Consider the following 22,344-nt stretch of genomic DNA (forward strand, 5'->3'; position numbering starts at 1 on the left):
GTTGGTTAGATAGAGTTCTTAGCATGGAGTCTGGCTCATGGTCAGGGCTGAACAAATGATTATCTCTCCCCTACCCCACCCCAGAATTTAAAGATTATACATATAAAGACTGCCTACAGAAATGTTGCCAAAACATACTTAAACAAATTTACTACAGTAAAAGAATGAATTGAATTCAAGTAGCTGTGAGCATATGTGTTGTTGCAGTATGTCTTAAATTAATCTGGTAGGGCACAGTGGTTCATGCCTGTGATGTCAGCATTTGAGGATGCTGAGGTGGGAGGATTGCTTGAGGCCAGGAATTCGAGACCAGCTTGGGCAACAGAGCGAGACTTCCTATTTAAAATAAAATTTTAGGGAGGCTCAGTGGCTCAGTCCTGTTGTCCTGGCTCATAAGGAGTGGGGGCCAAGCGTTTGAGACCAGCCTGGGCAACATAGGAAGCCCTCATCTATGTATCAACAAAAAAAAATTTAAATAAAAATTTAAAATGTTAATCTGAGGCCAGGCATGGTGGCTCATGCCTGTAATCCTAGCACTTTGGGAGGCTGAGGTGGATGGATCACTTGAGGTCAGGAGTTCGAGACCAGCCTGGCCAACATGGTGAAACCCCATCTCTACTAAAAAGATGAAAATTAGCTGGGAGTGGTGACATACGCCTGTAGTCCCAGCTACTTGGGAGTCTGAGGCAGGGGGATCACTTGAACCTGGGAGGCAGAGGTTGCAGTGAGCCAAGATCGTGCTACCACACTCCAGCCTGGGTGACAGAACGAGACACTGTCTCAAGAAAAAAAAAAAAATGTTAATCGGAATCCAAAGGGTAATATTTTCAGCAGTACTATCTCTGGGGATTCTCTGAACTGCGGAGGAGGAAACTGCCTCAGTGGAAGGATATCCTAGATGCTGCTTGGGGCCATAAGTAGTTGTTAACCTGCAACTTTTTTTTTTTTTTTTTTTTTTTGAGATGAAGTCTTGCTCTGTCACCCAGGCTGCAGTGCAGTGGCACAATCTCAACTCACTGCAAGCTCTGACTCCTGGGTTCACGCCATTCTCCTGCCTCAGCCTTGTCCTCAGCCTCCTGAGTAGCTGGGACTACAGGTGCCTGCCACCACGCCCAGCTAATTTTTTGTATTTTTAGTAGAGAAGGGGTTTCACCGTATTAACCAGGATGGTCTTGATCTCCAGACCTCGTGATCCGCCCGCCTCGGCCTCCCAAAGTGCTGGGATTACAAGCGTGAGCCACCGTGCCCGACCTTTTTTTTTTTTTTTTTAATTTGAGACAGTCTTGCTCTGTCACTCAGGCTGGAGTGCAGTGGCATGATCTCAGCTCACTGCAGCCTCCATCTCCCAGGTTCAAGTGATTCTCCTGCCTCAGCCTCCCTAGTACTGGGACTACAGGTGTGTGTCACTATTTTTAGTAGAGATGGGGTTTCCCCATGTCGGTCAGGCTGGTCTTGATCTCCAGACCTCGTGATCCGCCTGCCTCGGCCTCCCAAAGTACTGGGATTACAAGCATGAGCCACTGTGCCCAGCCCCCCCCCCCCTTTTTTTTTTTTGAGACAAAGTCTCATTCTGTCGCTCAGGCTGAAGTGCAGTGGTGCGATCTTGGCTCACTGCAACCTCTCCCTCCTGCGCTCAAATGCCCCTCCCACCTCAGCCTCCCAAGTAGCTGAGACAACAGGCATGTGCCACCATGCCCAGCTAATATTTGTATTTTTTGTAGAGATGGGGTTTTGCCATGTTGCCCAAGCTGGTTTTGAACTCCTGGGCTCAAGCAATCTGCTCACCTCAGCCTCCCAAAGTACTAGGATTACAGGCATGAGCCATGGTGCCCAGCCAACCTGCAACGTTTTGACAACATAATCCTGCTTAATTCTAATTTAGTATGACTTCCCCTTTTTTTTTTTTTTTTTTAAGTTGGTGAATTCAACATTGAATTTAATTCTGCATTGGCAGGCGGATGACTAAAGTCATTCGAAGAAGGATTTACCCTACCTTTGGCTCATCTTGTATGAGACTGGATCACGTACATAGAAGAACCCATTTTTTCAGGCTAACAGAAATTGTTAATGATCATCTTGCTTTTCAAATGGCAAAGCTGACTACTTTGTCACTAGGTTGTAGTAATATTTGTATAACATGGCAGAAAGTGAACTCACTTTCCTGGGAATGCCTGAATTTGCCAACTCAACCTCTTTTTCTCCTCACCCCTCAGATCTCAGTGCTTAGTGAATGTTAGTGAGGGGCTGTAGGCAAGAAGTTGATTAGTAAGAAAGAAGCTGTTGTCAGCAGTCACTTTTTTAGAATATATTGTACTAGGTGTAATGCCTTGGGTTAAATGCCTTGCACACAAATTTATAATCTGTGAGAAGATAAAAATAGACAAATGCTGATTAGAAACACTGTCTTGGGTAGCATCATAAAAGGATGATTCATTAGGAAATCAGGAAGTCTATAATGCAATTTTGATCATTTAGGTTGTATTTTTACGAATTTTTTTTTTGGAGTTCTAGTAATTTTGTCGCAATTCCACTTCTTCTGAGATCATCACTGATGAATATTATTTAGAATTATGGGGCCAAGCTTAGTGGCTCATGCCTGTAATCTCAACACTTTCAAAGGCTAAGGCAGGAGGATCACTTGAGGACAAGAGTTCAAGCCTGGACAACATAGTGAGACCCTGTCTCTACAAAAAATAAAAGTAAAAATATATTAGCTGAGTGTGGTGGCGTGTGCCTATAGTCCCAGCTTTTCGAGAGGGTGAGGCAGGATGATCACTTGAGCCTAGGGTGACAGAACAAAACCTTACCTCTTAAAACAAACAAACAAAAACAGAAGGAAGAAATATATGGAACACTTCATAGCCCATTAGAGCAAGGTTTCTTGTGTGTTTTGGTCATAGTGGCATCCCCAGTGCTTGAAACAATGCCTGGCACACTGTAGGTATTCAGTGAGCGTGGAGTGAGTGAATGAATGGTACACTTATGCCATGGCACTCTTTCTGGAGAATTGCAGGTGCCAGTCTGTCTTGTTAGATCAGTGCAGATTACATTGCCCATGAGGTGATGAGGATGCTCTTTCCATCAGTTTGATTGCCAAAGTTAATGCTGTGTATGTTTTGTGGTTCTTAGTGGTTGCCAGGGAACCGAGGAAGTGAAAGGAAGGGGTTGAAAGCAGCCTCATTGCTCTTCCCTGGGCGGCTGTGCCTTGATGTCCAGCCTCGTCTGTCTGGCAATTTGACCTGGTTGTGAGAGTGGCAGAAAAGCCTGGGATAGACTGACCGTATCTTGAGAATATGTATGTGCTGAAGAATGGCTTCCCAGTCCCTAAACCCCGGCAGCAGCAGGAGCCACTTCTTTTACACATCAGCCACCTTTTCCTCTAGCAGTGAGGCTGTGATCCATTCTTTTTGTGAGTCTCGAGGAAATGGCTCAGCCAGTTTGGCACATTCATTTTCTTGTCAGGAAAGTCAATGTGACCTTGACCGTCAGTGGGGACCTGCAGTAAACACGTTGTGTGTCTGGCTGGATTCTAATGATCAAACAGTACTTTTGGCACCTCACTGTGCTGTACGTGTCATGTGCTGCTAATTTATTGTCCTAGGTTGGGGGTTATAGATACTAATTTGCAAGAATCATTTCTGACTTTCATGGATGATGCCCAGCACAGTGCCTCTACCGTGGAGGCCTTGGATAAGTATCGTGAAAGAAAATTGTTGCAGAAAATGAAAGAAAAGATGAAATATATTTGCTTTGAGTCCTGGACAGTGTAATTAATTTGTAGCTGAGGAAGTTAGTGAAAAGTAATTTTTTTTAATCCCAGCACTTTAGGAGGCTGGAGTGGGCAGATCACTTGAGTCCAGGAGTTCAAGACCAGCCTGGGCAACATGGCGAAACCCCATCTCTACACAAAAAAACAAAAATGAGCTGCGCATGGTGGCACGTGCCTGTAGTACCAGCTAGGGAGGATTGCTTGAGCCCGGAAGGCAGAGGTTGCAGTGAGCCAAGATCATCACGCCACTGTACTCCAGCCTGCGTAACAGAGTGAGACCCTATCTCAAAAAAAAAAAAAAAAAAAAGTAACTTTGGATTTATAAAGCTCCTCTGAAGATTGTTCTCCTCGAGTCATTTCTGGAAATCCAAACCCAAACATGGACCTTTTGTACTGTGCGAGTGTTGTGTTTGGTAGAGGATTCAGGCCCAGGGAGAACTGCTGTGACCTGCTGTTTCAGGGAGGGTAGCCAAAAGGGATTTGGCTTACACCACCGACTAGGGAAAGTCAGAGCAGGACACCATCCCCAGGGCCCTTGCTTGTGCAAAGCTTGCGTTAGAGAACTCTTTTCTCCCTGAACTGAACTTAGTGAAGAAAACACGACAAACCTAAGGCGGTGAACTTTTCCGAACCAAGAGTTGGTTTAAATATAGATGATCTGCCTTTCTGGCAACTTGGAGGCTGCGGTGGGACTTGTTGTACCTTTTATAAGACAAGTGAGGAAAGATGTTGGCACCTGTACTTGTGCAGTTTGTTTATGAAATATAAACTCTCCGGTGGAAGCGAGCCCTTGAAAGGGCAGCGTCCAAGGTAGCGTGTCCTACCTTAGCTGGGGAAAAGGTGCTTCTCCAAGCCCCCACTGTGAATTGCCTCATTCCCTAGAGAAAGTTGGGACAGCCAGGCTTCCTGTCCTATTATGTATTGAGACTGACTCTGGCAGGGGTGGGGGTGGAAAAGTTTCTGTGAAACTGACAGACACTGGACTGGATTTTCTTTCCCAGGGAGGAGAAACAATACTTTAGGAGCTACAAAGTCAGTCCTTATTCAGAGCAGTGTTCCTCTTTTCAATTTTAGAGACTTGATTTATGTACCCCCGAGCCTACTTAGAGCCAAGGGGATGCAGCAGCCTGCTCCCATCTGCAACCCCCACCATCCTCCCACAGTGGGCTCTGGCTCTAGGTGGGTCCAGGGCTGGGCATTGCAGGTCTGCAGCACATCCTCCTCAGTATTCCAGCGCAGCTGTCTGAAGTTTTTTCTGCTGCGCCTGAACTGATGTCATTTCCCACTTGGCAGACAGCTTCGGCTTTGCTGCGTCTGAGATATGTCACGAGAAGGTGGGGGTGGGCCAGAACCAGGCAGGGGGAGTAGCGAGGAGAGCAGGAGACAGTGTGCCTGCTCGGTCCCAGGACTCTGTTTGCTTTGCTAAGGAAGGCTGGTGAACCAGGACCACCGCGCACACAGGCCCATCAGGGGCAATGCTCATTCCAAGACCTTAACTTTTAAGAGCCCTTTGTTCCAACGTTAGTGTGGACGATGCTCTTGCAGGATGCCTTTCCTTTTGGGTCTTAGACAGGTAATTGGTTCCGCATGGATCGGGTTTGGAAGGGAAGAAGGGGTGGGAGCTTGTTTATTGTACTACTGCTTTGGGTGGAGGGAATATTTTAGCAAATGCCTTCGGTTAGACCAGGCCAGCTCCCACACAGAACTTTCCAGTCTCCCTTCTTGTTTGCTAGCTGCTCCTTACTTTCGGAGCCACCGTGTTCTTAACCCTCTACGTCCCCGAGGTTTCTCTAGGGCTGTCCAGTTCTGATTTTCCATCAGACACTGTAAAACTGCTTTGGAAACTTCATGGAGAAACAGCTGAAGAGTGGGGCTGGGGAAGGGGAGAGGCAGAGTGCGATTCTTGCTGCAAACCCCTTTTATTCCTTCTCCATTTTGATTTGGCTAGTTAGTGGAGATTTCCTCACAGTCCTCTGGTTCTGAAGGGACTCTGCGCTGGGGGTGGGTCGAGGGCTCCGTTCTTCTTCTAAAGGAAAGGCTTTCTTCCTTTCAAGCATGTGCCTGGGGCTGTGCGACTGAGGGACGTCCAGGACACCTCAGGGGAAGGGGTGTGGAATTGACCCCATTTTGGCCTTACCGACCGATTTTTCAAACAAACCCCTATGGCAGAGACTTGATTGCTCGGTGAGCCGCCCTTTGAAGTGGGGGCACTGCATTCATTCCAGCCGGTAAAGCAGTGTGGAATGAGAGAACAGTAGCAAGCCACCAACTGCTGTCTGCTGAGAACACAGCTGTTGCCAACTATTTGTTCCAGGGCTTCTGAGAGTCGGACACCCCCACCCCCTCTTCGTCTGAGAGGCATGTCTGTATCGGAATGTGTAACTGTAACCAGCAGCTGCTGGCTGTAAGGGGTGGGGAGGGAGCACACACCCTCTGCTGCCCGTTCCTGGGTGAGGAAAAGCCACAGATGAGCTCACAGCAGAAGCCCTAGAGGGGAGCTGCTAGGGACCACTGGTTGCCCTCACTCTGAGAAAAGTGCTAGATGGGCAACTGTCCTTTGAGTTGCCTACAGTTCTGTTCAAAGGAAGCTCCTCTGAAAAGCCCCAAACATTCCATTACAGCTCTTGTTATCTTCAGAGTGTTGCGTTAACACAGCTGATGGGCAGAGTGGTGACCACTCTGAACATCCCTTCTGGCCCCACAAGAAAGGCTGTCCTTTTTTTTGAGGTGGAGTCTCACCCTGTTCACTCTGTTGCCCAGGCTGGAGTGTAGTGGCATTAGCTCACTGTAACTTATGTCTCCTGGGTTCAAGCGATTCTCCTGCCTCAGCCTCCTGAGTGGCTGGGATTACAGGCATGTGCCACTATGCCCAGCTAAGTTTTGTATTTTTAGTAGAGACAGGGTTTCGCAATGTTGGCCTGACTGGTCTCGAACTCCTGACCTCAGGTGATCCGGCCGCCTAGGCCTCCTGAAGTGCTAGGATTACAGGCATGAGCCACTGTGCCTGGCCAGAAAGGCTGTCCTTTTAACCTGTGGGCAGAGTGAGCCCTGGAGAGGATTTCGAGCAGTGTTGGAAATAGGATGAAGCTGGACGAAGCGTCTCATGCTGTATCAGCAGGCTGAGAGGGCGAAAACTGCCTAACAGAGTGGAAAGAGTGGGCTGGGAGCTGGAAAGACTTGCATTCATATCCCAGCTTCCCTGGGGTCTTGGGCAGGCCCTTAACTGCTCTGAACCTCATCTGTGAGGTTGCACGGGGATTCCACGAAAGAATGTATGTGAAACGTTTGCACCTTGGCTAGTAGAGAGTAGACATAACTCTTATTTTGATTCTACTAATTCCCAAAGGATGCACCACTGCAGGGGTGCAGGAAATGAGAAGTGAAGGGACTGATACCTTGACAGGAGCCAGTTGTGCTGGGCGGGAGCCCATAGTGAGGGGAGTGAGCTCTTGCATCTGTAGTCAGTGACTGCCATTGTGCAGTGACATACAGCTGGGAGGCCACCTCTTACTCTACCAAGATACTGTTAATCTTATATACTGAGGTGGCAAGAGGGCGAGGGCTTGTGTCCAGTTACTTGGACATGTAGTGAGGGAATGAAGCAGTGGGTAGCATTTGATTAAACTCTTCAAAGAGAGTGAAGGGTTGGGATGGTGGTTGTGGGGAGCATCTGAGAGAATCAACAGCAGGTGAACCTTTAGCTCTTGTGTCTGAACAGTTGCCTGGTGGCAGGCAGAATTTAGAAGACCTCTGAAGGCCTTTCCTGCCCTGGGCTTCTGTGACTCAATCCTTGCCTGTGCAATCTTGGAGTAGTTTTGGTTACATATATTGTATATTTCTAGTATTTTGTGTCAGACAGTGTAACTATGTTCTTTATTGGAGCCATGTAGAAACCAGCCTTCTAAAGATCACTTGGTGATAATTCTAAGAAAAAATGACACATAATGCACGCACACACACACACATAAAATTAATCTTTATCATACATATGTATGTACTTTGATTTATTTTTTCCCCTTAATCCATATGATTATTTTTTCCCCGTAATCCTGTGTCTTATGTGGTAGGATTATTCTGTTTGTACAGAGGTGCATGCTGAGGCTTAGAGAAGTTAAGCCATTTGCCCAGCATTGCTCAGTTGTCTAGAGAAAGGGTAATTGAAGATTTTTGTTGCTGTTTTTTAACTTGAGTCTTTCCCAAATCCTGGGTTTTTCTCACTACCTAGACTGTGCGGCTTGGTGTCTGAGAATAGAGTATGATTAATGCATTGTTCTCCTTGGGGCATGTTTCTTTCTAGCCTGCCTAGGTAGGAGATAAAATGCTGCTTACCCCTTAATCCCAGCTATTCAGGAGGCTGAGGCAGGAGAATCGCTTAAACCTGGAAGGCGGAGGTTGCAGTGAGCTGAGAGGCCCCGCCATTGCACTTCAGCTTGGGTGGCAAGAGCGAGAATCCGTCTCAAAAAAAAAAAAAAAAAAAAAAAAAAAAAAAATCATTCTTGTTGAGTCTCGTTCTTGTCTCCCAGGCTGGAGTGCAGTGGCACGATCTCGGTTCACTGCAACCTCTACCTCCACGATTCAAGCCATTCTCCTGCCTCAGCCTCCCAGGTAGCTGGGACTACAGGCATGTGCCACCACACCTGGCTAATTTTTTTGGTATTTTTAGTAGAGATGGGGTTTCACCGTGCCTGGCCAGGCTGGTCTCGAACTCCTGACCCCAAGTGGTCCGCTTGCCTCAGCCTCCCAAAATGCTGGGATAATAGACGTAAGCCACCAAGCCTGGCCAAAAAAAAAATGTAGATTCTTTATGTCTGGGCCAGGGCCCTGGAATATGCATTTCTGTGAAGTTCCCCAGGTGTTTCTGACCCAGGTTGTTTCTGGTCACACTTTGAGAGACTGTCCTCCAGAGTTGGGCGGCATGGAAGTAATTACAAGCCAGTGTGCTGAGACGACAACAGAGGAACGCCCAGGGACTAGGAGAGCACAGCGTGGGGGCACGTACCTGAATCAGGCTAGGGGAGGCTTTCCTGAGAAGCTGATATCTGATCTGACTCTTGAAGGATGAGTAGGAGAGTTTACCAGACATATGAGTTGGGGAAAGAGCATTCCGGACAGATCAGGTTGGGAGAGTTGTTTTTGTTTTCTCCTGCAGATGACAAGGGAAACTGTCATTCATCTGTTGAGTCTTGGCATTGAATTTGCCTGAGGCAAGATAAGGACTTTAGTTCACCAGGTATGGGTGTCTTTTATGGATACCAAGAAGGAGGAAGACCTCAGGGCCCTTCTGTCTAATAATGAGCATGGCATGATTTCAGTGTCTGTAAAGGGCAGATAAACTGTAGGATGTATTAGTCCTTTCATGCAAGGGACAGTCAGACAGGTCATAGAAGCTACAGTGTTGACCAAAAAAATGCTCTTTTTGTGCTTAGATGAGCCAAAGCTCAGAGGAAGATAGTCACCTGCTGAACTTTTTGGGTATGGCACTATATACCAAATTTTAGATATAACACACAATTGGGCATGCTATCTCTTTATTTATTTATTTATTTATTTATTTATTTATTTATTTATTTATTTATTTTGAGATGGAGTCTCGCTCTGTCGCCCAGGCTGGAGTGCAGTGGCGCGATCTCGGCTCACTGCAAGCTCCGCCTCCCGGGTTCACGCCATTCTTCTGCCTCAGCCTCCTGAGTAGCTGGGACTACAGGCACCCGCCACCACGCCCGGCTGATTTTTTTTGTATTTTTAGTAGAGATGGGGTTTTACCGTGTTAGCCAGGATAGTCTCGATCTCCTGACCTCGTGATCTGCCTGCCTTGGCCTCCCAAAGTGCTGGGATTACAGGCATGAGCCACCGTGCCCGGCTGCTATCCCTTTATTGTCTGACAAGATGACAAAATAGGTTTTCTGATTAAGAGAAGTTCCATTATGTGTACCTAACAAAGGGATTACTAATTTTCGGAGAACAGTATTGCAACAGAATGTTCTTAGTCATGATCTGAATGACTTCTATTTCATGTTTATCCAGAAGGTATTGATTGGGTAAGGCCGATGCGTTTCTTAGGAGCAACACTCAACAGCTGAAAAGTACTGTGCACCTGTTCTACCCAAAGCATATTGTGGATACAAAGAGATATAAACTCCATCCCTGCCCTCAAGGGATTTACAGTCAGGTAGGGAAGGTAGAATAAGTGCGCAGGTAATGAGGACATTCTGCAGGTGGTGGCAAATGACATAAGAAAAGAATAGAATGCTGCAGTTCAGAGGTGTGAAGAGGCAACCCTTCTGGAGGTGGCCTTTCCCACAGTCCAGTCCAGTAGTATCAGTTGTTGCACTGTAGGTGCTAGGTGTGTGGAAGGACCAGTGGGTGGTAAGTTCTAGTTGACGGAATGCAGGCTAGATCCATTAAGACACTAATTTTACATCTTGCATCTTGGAGTATTGCCTTTCTCAGTAGGAAAGACCCATTGTTCTCCCAGTTGTCCACACCAATGACATGGGATGGTCCCTGATACTGGGAATGGATAATATCCATCAAAACCCTCTTAGGGTCCCTTGCCCGGGTTGGAATTTGTCATGGAAAGAGCACAGGGGGCAACTCCTGGCTCAAGGGGCTGTGTGTGTTTTTGGAAGGGTGAGCTGGTCCCTGGGCTGATGCTGAATGTGACAAGGCAACTAGATTGTTGCATGGTACTTACTCCCTGGGCATAGGAAGTGGCTTTAGAGTCTCACAAGGAGAGCACTGGAAAGGCTGTGTGATAGCCAGCTAAAGCTGCAGGGTGGGAGCCATGACTGCAGAGAGGGAAGGAGGAGAATTGCCAGCTTCCAATTTAACCCCTCAACTGCTGAATGTTAGCCAGCATTGACTTGGGGTATTTATTATTTCACCACAGTGGCCACCCATGAGGGAGGAGGTCTTATCTCCTTTTTGCTGTAAGGAAACTGAAACCCAGGGAGAAGTTATCTGTTCCAGAACCCAGGGCTAATGTGTGGCAGGAGGGGCCTGGAGTGCAGGTCTTCTTGGTGTCTGTCTGCCCCTGCCCGTTGTTCTGGCTTGGTACCCATATCCACAGTCTGCTGCAGGCCTCCTCCTCCCTGCCTGTTCTGTGCACAGCAGAGGACTGAATGTTGACTACCAGTTGCTGTTACCCTCGGGCACCATCTCTTTCTACCAGGTTGAGGACAAATTAAGCAAGATCTTGCTTGGAAGGGAACTAGTTGTATGTAGCAGCAAATACCAAGGTGACACTTGTTTGTGCTACCAAAAGTTGAAGCCAGAATCCTTATCTAAACTGATTTGTAAAAGTCTTGTGACAACTCCACAGAACACCTCATTTCCGTACTGTCACCAAAGGTGAGAAAGGTGGTGTTTCCGCAAGCCCTTTCAGGTTAATTTTTTGTGTGTGGGTAGGGGGAGGGATGGAGTCTGGCTCTCACTCTGTCGCCCAGACAGGAGTGCAGTGGTGCGATCTTGGCTCACTGCAACCTCCGCCTCCTGGGTTCAAGGAATTCTCGTGCCTCAGCCTCCCAAGTAGCTGGTAGCACCTGCCACCACACTCGGCTAATTTTTGTATTTTTGGGAAAGATGGAGTTTTACCATGTTGGCCAGGTTGGTCTCGAACTCCTGACTTCAGGTGATGCACCTGCCACGGCCTCCCAAAGTGCTGGGATTACAGATGTGAGCAACTGTGCCTGGCCTCAGGTTAATTTTTGAACCCTCAACCATTTCTGTTGAAAGAAGCTGCTTTTTATTTTTTTTAAGGAATGTGGCTTGTTTTTCATTACATCTCTGTTATCAGAGCAAAGAGAAAGCAGTGTACTGGACAGTAACTTAGTGGAAAAGAGGCTGTGGCTGCTGATTTTGAAACATTATCCAGGATGGAGCCAAAGAAAACAGTCACTTCCTCCAGTGACAGCCCATGAGTTTGACCCGCCCCCTCCCACCCCTTTTCCTTGAAGAGGTAAATTTTAGTCCAGGAAAACAGAATACGTTGGGGCTATTTAAAAAAATGCTTTGAAATTCCTTCTTCTGCCCTAATTCCTTAGCACCAGTAAGATACTAGTTTCCTACCTCTTCTTTCCTAGGGCTTCTTGACTCTTATTTCTTGCTAATTTGCAGCAACAGTGGGTTGAAAGAGCCCTGAGAATGGTAACAGAGGGGCACAGATACAGGGGCCTGAGCCATATCTGTGCCCCTCTGTAACCACTGTTTCTCTGAGCAGGGCTCATCTGAACTTGAACCCCAGACCTCACAAGAGGCTTCTATTGCTGGTTGCTGGAAATGGTGATAAAATCCTGCGAGGGGAGGGGCAGTGCAGAGAAGGAGACTTGGCTTTGGGTATGGCTGGAGTGTGACACACTGACTTCTTTTCCTGAAAGTGGCTCAGGGTTTGCCGGGACTGTGTTGCACATAAGACTTTGATTTCCTCGGGCATTGCATCAAGGAGGCCAGAGTGTTATTTATTATTGCTTGGTTTTCTTGCTTAACACACAAGACTTAAGGATCTCCCAAATGTGACGCATGGTCTCGATGTGGTTTCAAATACCGTCCAATTGATCTTGTGGTTTCCATCAAGGGTTTGAAATCCTTTGTTACCCACCAGGCAGGCAGTGGTGTGAATACCTGTGATCTCCCACCTCTCTGGGTGTGGTTCTGGAGTGCGGTAGGGAGGTTAGGACAGGCTGGGGCGGACCGCCAGCACAAATAGAACCTAGTCATTCCTGCATCTCTCTGTAAGGTTCCAGATTCATGAGCCAGGCTCAGCTTGTGCTGGGTTACTGTAAACCAGGATGAGAGCGCCACGGCCAGAGAGCCACGGTTCAGTCTTGCACTGGTCATGTGAAAATCACACCCCCACAGCCTTGCCTTAGGCTTTGGAGGACCCCTTCATGCTGCTGCTTGTACCGTGTAGCTAAGAGGCACGAGGGATGACTAGCTCCTATGGTTACTTGACTCAGCGGTCACCAGGTTCAGGACTTTGTGAAGGGTTTTTGGCCAGGATAGGTATGCTTGTGAGACTCACATCAGCCCTGCCCACGGGGAATTTAGAGCGGGGTGGTGGCAGGGAGTCTGTGAAGCAGTCAGGAACAAGACTGGCTAAAACACAGTTCTGCACAAAATATTGTGGGCAGTTTGGCTAAAACAGGGGTTCTAAACTAGGGACAGTTTTGCCCTTCCCCCATAGAGGACATTTGGCAGTGTTCAGACATTGTTAGCTGTCACAGCGAGGGGAGTGGGAAGTTGCTACTGGCATACCTAGTTAACAGAGGCCAGGGATGTTGCTAAACATCCTACAATGTACAGTTCAGTCTTGTACAACAAATAATTACCTGATTCCAAATGTCGGTAGAGCTAAGGTGGAGAAACCTTGGGGTAGAAATCACAGACTTATAGTAGTCCATTCTGCTTGGGAAGCAGGAGTCACAGGGCTGAGGGAAGAAGTACCATATTGTTTTAATAAAGGGAAAATAGGTAGACCTTTCTTGCTGCTTTCTAAGCAATGTGTGTTCATTATCTGCCCAGAAATTTAGAATTTTGACATTGGTTGTCCCACTAATCACCAGGTACTCTGTCTTATCAATGACAGGTACAGAGTCATTTTTTGTGGGCCAGTAGATATGACCAAGCCCATCTGAAATATGGATATGACCAAGCCCATGTGAAAAGTCGGATGGAACTGATGTTTCATCTCTTACTCAAATAACCTGGATTACCACCCCCAAGGAGGACAGGATCTCAGTAGTACCCAAATGACTTTATACATACAATTTAAAGAACAATTAGGCATAGTTATTTTAGTAGTAGCCCATATTTGAAGCCAGGTACCTATTGCTGTGGGTATAAGAAATTAGCTGGATATGGTGCTGTGCACCTAAGGTCCCAGCTACTTGGGAAGCTGAGGCGGAATGTTTATTGTAATCTATCATTAGTAACATACTGACGTCCACCCGGTCCCCGTTTTCTAAATCACCGAAGTCTATTTTAATCTTCAAGTCCAAGCTCTTAGAGTTCTAAAAGTTCTTGTTTCTTTAAAGTTTTTCTGTCTTTTGGAGACACAGCCTCTGGATTCTGAAGATCCTTTTATCATGTGCCTGTTTGCAGTGAGACCCTTGTAAATGTGACTCCTTGTCAGAGTTAGGAGTAAACAGTTCCCTTGAGCAGTGCTGAACTTTTTGCTGGCAATACATCTCTGGTGCTGGTCCCAAGACAGACAACCACACAAGGCAAGTCCCATTATGATCTTTGCTCCCAGCAGGGTCTGCTGCAGTGAGGTGGAACTGCTGAGGGAAAAAAAAAGGGTGTTAAATTTAGAATTATGCTTATAATGAGGAATGAGATGTGACATATGCCTTTCTCAAATGAAACTGGCAAATCTCTTCTCAAGCACATCAGCAACAAATTAACTTGTACCTTCAATATTTCAGATCCTTTTGAAAACTATACTTCTTTCTTCTTTCGAGGCGAGGAAGTGGATATTCTATTTGACTAAGAGCTATTTTCAAGATACAGTAAAGACTGTTGAGCTGGAGCCCAGTTACAGAAAGGATAAGGAATCAAAATCAGAAGATCAGGGTTTTGACAGTCCCGATTCTGTCATATTCAATCTTAGGTCTAAGTGTCATTCATTTCTTTATAAGATGGGGGGCAGTAGCACCTCTTCAGAGACCCTTGCAGTTCTTTTTTTTTTTTTTTTTTCTTTTGAGACGGAGTCTCACTGTGTCACCCAGGCTGGGGCACAGTGGCATGATCATAACTTATCGCAGCCTCCACTTCCCAGGCTCAAGTGATCATCCCACCTCAGCCTCCCAAGTAGCTGGGACCTTAAGTGCATGGCACCACACTCAGCTAATTTCTTATATTTTGAAGAGACAATCTTGCCATGTTGCCTAGGGTGGTCTGGCAACTCCTGGGCTCAACCAGTCCTCCTACCTCTACCTCCCAAAGTGCTGGGATTACAGGCATGAGCCACCGCACCCAGCCCCATGCATTTCTTTTGTTTGTTTGTTTGTTTGTTTGTTTGAGACAGAGTCTTGCTCTGTCGCCCAAGCTATAGTGCAGTGGCACGATCTCAGCTCACCATAACCTCCACCTCCCGGGTTCAAGCAATTCTTCTGCCTCAGCCTCCTGAGTAGCTGGGATTACAGGTACCTGCCACCACCTGGCTAATTTTTATATTTTCAGTAGAGACAGGGTTTCACAATGTTGGTCAGGCTGGTTTCGAACTCCTGACCTTGTGATCCGCCTGCGTCAGCCTCCAAAAGTGCTGGGATTACAGGCGTGAGCCACCACACCTGGCCCCCTTGCAGTTCTCTAAGTTGTTCAGGGGAACTGTTTACTTCTACCTTGGACAAAGGGTCACATTAAAAAGGGTCTCACTGCAGAGTGTCTTGCAGGCAACGGGCTGGCAGGCTCAAATGAGAGGCTGACTTTTAAAAGATATTTGAAGAGCTCAAGAGGGCAGGGTGCGGTGGCTCACACATGTAATCCCAGCACTTTGAGGGGCCAAGGTGGGTAGATCACCTGTGGTCAGGAGTTTGAGATCAGCCTGGCCAACATGGCGAAACCCTGCCTCTACCAAAAACACAAAAATTAGCTGGGCATGGTGGCATGCGCCTGTAGTCTCAGCTACTCAGGAGGCTGAGGCATGATAATTGCTTGAACCCAGGAGGTGGAGGTTGCAGTGAGCTGAAACCACACCACTGTACTCCAGCCTACAGTGGGAGTCAGAGTGAGACTGTCTCAAAAAAAAAAAAGTTCGAGAGCTCTATGTAAATGTATATTAATTTTTTTTTTTTTTTTTTTGAGATGGAGTCTCGCTCTGTCGCCCAGGCTGGAGTGCAGTGGCCGGATCTCAGCTCACTGCAAGCTCCGCCTCCCGGGTTCACGCCATTCTCCTGCCTCAGCCTCCCGAGTAGCTGGGACTACAGGCGCCCACCACCTCGCCCGGCTAGTTTTTTGTATTTTTTAGTAGAGACGGGGTTTCACCGTGTTAGCCAGGATGGTCTCGATCTCCTGACCTCGTGATCCGCCCATCTCAGCCTCCCAAAGTGCTGGGATTACAGGCTTGAGCCACCACGCCCGGCCTGTGTATTTTAATTATATATACGTATTTACATGTTTGTGCATCTTCCCTGCTTGAAATGATTACCCCGAGGCTTTGCCACATTACAGATCATTAAATAAAGAACACATTCTATTGATTAGATTGTACTTATGAAGGAACAAGATGAACTTGAATATTTCAGGAAGCTTTGTAGCAACAAGAATTGAAATAAACTTTAAAAAGTTTGTTAGGTTGGTTAGGTTTTTTAAACCTAACAGCTTAGTTATTACAAAGTACCCTCCAAGGCAAATTTCATATCTTATCTGTCATTTTTGTGCCTGTCAGCATCTAGCATGAAAGTTTAGGGTAACCCTAAGCATTAAATTCCTTCCACTAAATTTTGGGTTTTAGGTCCTGGACATTTTTCCCAGCTGTATGATCACTCTGAACCTGTTTCCTATAAAAAGGTAATATAGGTAAAAACACCTAGGTCAGTGGTTGATATACACAGTCACTGGGCAGAACTGGTTGTCTTCCCCATGCTGTTGTGGTAGGAGATTTTTCTAGATTATCCACAGGTGTTCCCATCATGCAGTGGAGAAGGGCCCCTCTTCTTTATCCAGGTTCCTATTTGACATGTATTTAATTAAGATGCTGCTTGAGCCATAGTGTAGAGAATTCAAATGTCTGCTGCTTGTATTTAGGTGTCTTTAGCCTGCCTTAACTTCAAGGTTACTACTAAACTTTAGAGCAGGAAGTGACAGTCAGGTGCCCACAGGGGCCAGCCGGTGGCATGACTGAGTCAAGCAAATGGGATTATTGGGCAGTAGGGATGGGGCAGGGGATGGGACTGTGTAGACTGGAGAAGCTGGAGCCCACATACATCTCTGCCCAGCCTCTTACGGCCCTTTGTGAATGTGGTCCTTGATTTTTCTAAAGAAACTGGAAATCCGGATTTTTGTATGAATTTCTCTCATTTTAAAATGTTGACCGTCAGTTCCACTTTTTGTTTTTTTTCTTAGACATGGTCTTACTCTGTTGCCCAGGCTGAAGTGCAGTTAACAGCTCACTGCAACCTTGAATTCCTGGGCTCAAGTGATCCTCCTGCTTCAACCTCCCAAGTAGCTAAGACTACAGGTGCCTGCCATCATGCCTGGCTAATATTTTTCATTTTTAATAGAGACGAGGTCATGCTTTGTTGCCCAGGCTGGTCTCAAACTCCTGGGCTCAAGCAGTCCTCCCACTTCAGCCTCCGAAAGTGCTGGGATTATAGGCCTGACCCACTGCACCCAGCCCACTTTTTTGTTGTTGTTGTTGGGGACAGAGTCTCGCTCTGTTGCCTAGGCTGGAGTGCAATGGCACGATCTCAGGTCACTGCAACCTCCGCCTCCAGGTTCAAGTGATTCTTCCGCCTCAGCCTCCCAAGTAGCTGGGATTACAGGCACCTGCCATCATGCCCGGCTAATTTTTGTATTTTTGTCGAGATGGGGTTTCACCATGGTGGCCAGGCTGATCTTGAACTCCTGACCTCAGGTAATCTGCCTGCCACGGCCTCCCAAAGTGCTGGGATTACAGGCGTGAGCCACTGTACCAGGCCCCAACCCACTTTTTTTTTTTTTTTTTTTTTTTTGAGACAGAGTTTCGATCTTGTTGCCCACCCCTGCTGGAGTGCAATGGCGTGATCTCGGCTCACTGCAACCTCCACCTCCAGGGTTTAAGTGATTCTCCTGCCTCAGCCTCCCGAGTAGCTGGGACTACAGGCATTCGCCACCACACCTGGCTAATTTTGTATTTTTGGTAAAGACAGGGTTTCTCCATGTTGGTCATGCTGGTCTCGAGCTCCCGATTTCAGGTGATCCACCTGGCTTGGCCTCCCAAAGTGCTGGGATTATAGGCATGAGCCACCATGCCCAGCTGACCCAGCCCACTTTTTAAAAGTTGAAAAACAACGGTGCCATGTAGGCATAAAACTCATTAGTGGGCCCACTGGGGCTTCAGGGCCACTAGTGCAATCTCCACTTTTAAGAGGGAAGAGGCAGTGATACAACTGTGGGAAGAAAAGGACCTACTGCATCGCACCAACTGTGAGTGGATAACAGTAGGCTAAACTGCCCCCCTGCTCTGCCTGAGTGCCACCTGCTACTCACCTGCTCCGCTGCATGCTACCTGCTGTTTCAGCCCTCAGCTGTCTGCACCAGCCCTTGCTAAAGAAGCCATGCTTCTCATTGGACTTACTCTAGCAGAAGAGGCCAGTGATGAGGGATTCCTGGGGACTGCTTTTCCTTCCGAGTGTCCAGGGGTGAAAGAGTGGTCCATGAACCAGGGTCCTGTTCTTCTGTAGCCTGCCAGACACCACAGGCCTGCATGCCCCGGGACATTGACAAGTAGACCTTAATAAAACCATGGGATATGTTGCAACTTCCGATTTTTGCTCTGGGATTTTCCTACCAGGGTCAAGTAGCTTTTTCTGAATTTGTTATTCAGGTTCCTAATGCAACACAGGAAATGGATTTTAATGTTTTTTTGCTAGCTGCTCTGTTTGGGGGCTGTTTAATGAGGATGTAGTTGCAGTGTAGCTTTGGCAGTAAGTACTGGTATGGATGGGAGCGTAGCTAGCATGTCAGTTCTTTTTAAAATATATGTGTATGATCTATTATATGTTTTAGTGGAATGAGGCATAGAGAGTATAAATAATGTGCCTTGATTCTATGTAGGTACTCTTGTGAGTAACTGTGTTGGGACACGTTTGGGATTCTAGAGAAAGAATATGAGTCTATTTCATGTTTAGAGAGCAGGAACTATTTATTGTATGTTCTTTTTAGATCCAGGGCAGTGGTTCTGAAGCTTGAAAATACATAAACATAACCAGGGGAGTGTGTTTTAAAAGGTGGATTTTCAGTCCCTGCCCCCAGAGGGTCTCAGTCTATCTACATTCTTGACAAATACTTCAGATGATTTGGGGCCCATGGACCACACTTTTGGGAAACACATCCCTATTTTGTTGCATTTGTTGTCTAAGCATGTTCATTGTTATTTGGGGGCAAATTCACTTATTTGTAAGATGCCCTTATTGTCCTGATTCACACTGTGTTGCCCTTCCTCAGATTCTTGGCTACAGTTAGTCTTTGGGAGGCCCCAGACCAAATTGTTACAGGATGCCCTGTGGGTTGAAGTCAATGGACCCCTGTTGTCCCACTACTATCCCTGGGACTCCCCTTTGGGGACCGTGACACTGTGGGCTCATCTTGAAGCAGCAGCCACCTCTTTTGATTCCAGGCTTTTCTCACATTGGTCACGAGCTCCAGTCTTTGGCTTTACTCTTTAGGGTACTCTATAGCTAAAGGATAGGGTACTGGGTCCTCCTGAGCCCAGGGAGCTGGAGTCCAGAGCCCTTAAGGAGTAAACCACACTATCAGATCTGAGGGATGAGGCTGAACCTTATCAGACAAGATTTACTGGGTTGGTTAGGGGAACCTGCCCATGTAGCCCAGGCTATTTGTTCTTTTGGAAAACTACTAAATTCAGCCAAACAGCATAAAAATCCATTCCTAGTGTCCCATTGCATGTAAGACAAAGTCTTGGTTAACTTCTTAGTAATAGCTTGCCCTTTATGGGGAAGGATGGAATTGAGCTCTTTTAGCCAAAGCTTATGGAATAATTATCAGGTATGGTATATACTAGAAAGGATACGAAAGTAGTACATGACAACCCTACCATCAAAGAAAGGGAGATTAGGCTGGGCACAGTGGCTCCTGCCTGAAATCCCGGCACTATTGGAGGCTGAGGCAGGAGAATCGCTTGAGCCCAGAGTTTGAGACCAGCCTGAGCAACATAGTGAGATCCTGTCTCTACAAACAATAAAAAAATTAGCTGGGTGTGGTGGCGTGTGCCTGTGGTCCTAGCTACTTGGGAGGCTGAGGTGGGAGGATTGCTTGAGCCTGGGAAGTTGAGGCTGCAGTGAGCTATGATCGTGCCACTGCACTGTAGCCTTGGTAACAGAGTGAGACCCTGTCTCGAGAGAGAAAAAAAAAAGGGAGACTAGGCTAACACACTAACACATAGGAAGCAATAGGCCAGGACTCCTGCTGCATCATCCCCCTTCATGAGCTTACTTTCTTCATCATCAGCCCTTAGGTATTACCCTTCCACCCAATTTGAAAACGTGTGCCCTTGAACAATTATATTTATTTCCCTCAACTCTTTAAACAGTCGGAGAAAACCAACAGTGGCCAGGTGCAGTGGCTCACGCCTGTAACCCCAGCACTTTGGGAGGCCGAGGTGGGTGGATCACCTGAGGTCAGGAGTTCGAGACCAGCCTGGCCAATATGGTGAAACCGTGTCTCTGTTAATAATACAAAAAATTAGCCGGGTGTGGTGGTGCACGCCTGACGTACCAGCTACTCGGGAGGCTGAGGCAGGAGAATCACTGGAACCTGGGAGGCAGAGGTTGCAGTGAGCCAAGATCTTGCCACTGCACTCCAGCCTGGGCGACAGAGCGAGACCCTGTCTCAGAAAAAAAAAACAACAAAAAAACAAAAAACCAATACTATTAGGGAGAATGTGATCTTAACTTTCTTTTTCTTTTTCTTTTTCTTTTTTTTTTCTTTTTCTTGAGACGGAATCTCGCTCTATCGCCCAGGCTGGAGTGCAGTGGCGCGATCTCGGCTCACTGCAAGCTCTACCTCCCGGGTTCACGCCATTCTCCTGCCCCAGCCTCCCGAGTAGCTGGGACTACAGGTGCCTGCCACTACGCCCGGCTAATTTTTTTCGTATTTTTAGTAGAGATGGGGTTTCACCGTGTTGGCCAGGATGGTCTCGATCTCCTGACCTCGTGATCCGCCCGTCTCAGCCTCCCAAAGTGCTGGGATTACAGGCGTGAGCCAACGCGCCTGGCCAAAAATATTTTTATATTTATTCAAGTCTCCACCATAACCTAAGGGAGGGACTAGCCAAAACCAACAGCGAATTTACAAACTGTGGTACTTTGGAGATTATTTTATTTTATTATTTATTTTTTACTGAGACAGAGTCTGGCTCTCTTGCTCAGGCTGGAGTGCAGTGGCACAATCTCGTCTTACCGCAGCCTCCGCCACCTGGGTTCAAGTGATTCTTGTGCCTCAGCCTCCTGAGTAGCTGGGACTACAGGTGCACACCACCACGCCTGGCTAATTTTTTAATATTTTTAATAGAGATGGTTTTTGCTATGTTGGCCAGGCTGATCTGAAACTCCTAACCTCAGGTGATCCGCCTGCCTCGGCCTCCCAAAGTGCTGGGATTACCGGCATGAGCCACTGCGCCCAGCCTGGAGATTATTTTAATTGTTATACAAAGCCTATGAGGTCTGACCTCAGCTGAATTCTTAGCTCTTCTTTCACACTGCTTTCCCTGAGATCACTGTAGTCAGCTACATGAGTCTTCTTTCTCTTCCTTGAGCACACCAAGCTCGTTTCTGCTCTGGTGTTTTTGCATGGATTTGATATTTCCTCTTCCTGGAACACTGTCCTCACAGGTCTGGTTAAGCTGGCTCCTTACACTGTCCTCACAGGTCTGGTTAAGCAGGCTCTTTTTCAGCAGTCAGGGCTCGGCTCAGATGTCACCTACTCAGAGTGGCCTTTCCTGACCACCCTATCTAAAACTCTTTGTCTCATTATCCTGTTTTATTATTCTCATGGAGCTTATTACTGCTAGTGAAATTCTGATTTTGCTTGTTAATTGTCAGTCTTCCCAACTGGAACATATTTTAAAATCTTTTTGTCTTTGTTATTCTGCAGTTTCATGCAATGTACCTAGGTGTGGGCTGCTTCTTATCTGGAAATTTTGTATCTTTTTTTTTTTTTTTTCCCTGAGACAGGGTCTCGCTCTGTTGCCCAGGCTGGAGTGCAGTGGCATGATCTCAGCTCACTGCAACCTCCGCCTTCCAGGTTCAAGCGATTTTCCTGCCTCAGCCTCCCAAGTAGCTGGGACTACAGGCGCGTGCCACTACACCCAGCTAATTGTATTTTTAGTAGAGACGGGGTTTCACTGTGTTAGCCAGGATGGTCTCGATCTCCTGACCTCGTGATCCGCCCGCCTTGGCCTCCCAAAGTGCTGGAATTACAGTCATGAGCCACTGCGCCTGGCCGAAATTTTGTATCTTTAATCAGTCTTATATAGAAAATTTTTGGTTATCCCTTTAAATATTTCCTCACCTCCATTCTTTTCTTCCCAAGCTTCTTTCTCATTTTTCATTTCCATGTTTTCTCTTGTAGAAGCACTTTGATGGTTAATTTTCTCAGATCTATTCTCTAGTTTATCAATTTCCTCTTTAACTTGGTCTCCTCTCTTTGTGACCCATCTGTTGAGTTTTTTATTTCAATAACTATTTTTCTACAAGTTTTATCTGCCTGTTACTATCTCTTGTTTGGTAATGTTCTTTTCTTGTGTTTTTAATTCTTTCTTTTTGGCTTTAATCATTTGAAATATGCTTGTATCTTAGGGAGTTTTTTTTTCAGGGGGTCTTGTCCTGCTATTTGTTGAATTTGTCATCTTGTTTGTA

The 22,344-nt window shown here is 46.7% G+C and overlaps 1 protein-coding gene across 2 annotated transcripts in view; it reads left to right on the plus strand.

The window, feature by feature from the left end:
• WBP1L (WW domain binding protein 1 like) overlaps nt 1-22,344 on the plus strand; it is a 75,884-nt gene that overhangs the window by 26,702 nt on the left and 26,838 nt on the right. Inside the window, exon 1 of one of the 2 annotated variants that reach the window (XM_007963987.3) lies at nt 4,584-5,342. The exons of the other annotated variant lie outside the window; for it this stretch is intronic. Coding sequence (XP_007962178.3) covers nt 5,316-5,342 — 27 coding nt within the window. The 5' untranslated portion in view covers nt 4,584-5,315. Of the gene's footprint in view, nt 1-4,583; nt 5,343-22,344 lie in introns of those variants that run through there. 2 annotated transcript variants of the gene reach the window in all.

This window comes from Chlorocebus sabaeus, chromosome 9 (genome assembly GCF_047675955.1).
Source record: "Chlorocebus sabaeus isolate Y175 chromosome 9, mChlSab1.0.hap1, whole genome shotgun sequence".
Classification (NCBI taxonomy): domain Eukaryota; kingdom Metazoa; phylum Chordata; class Mammalia; order Primates; family Cercopithecidae; genus Chlorocebus; species Chlorocebus sabaeus.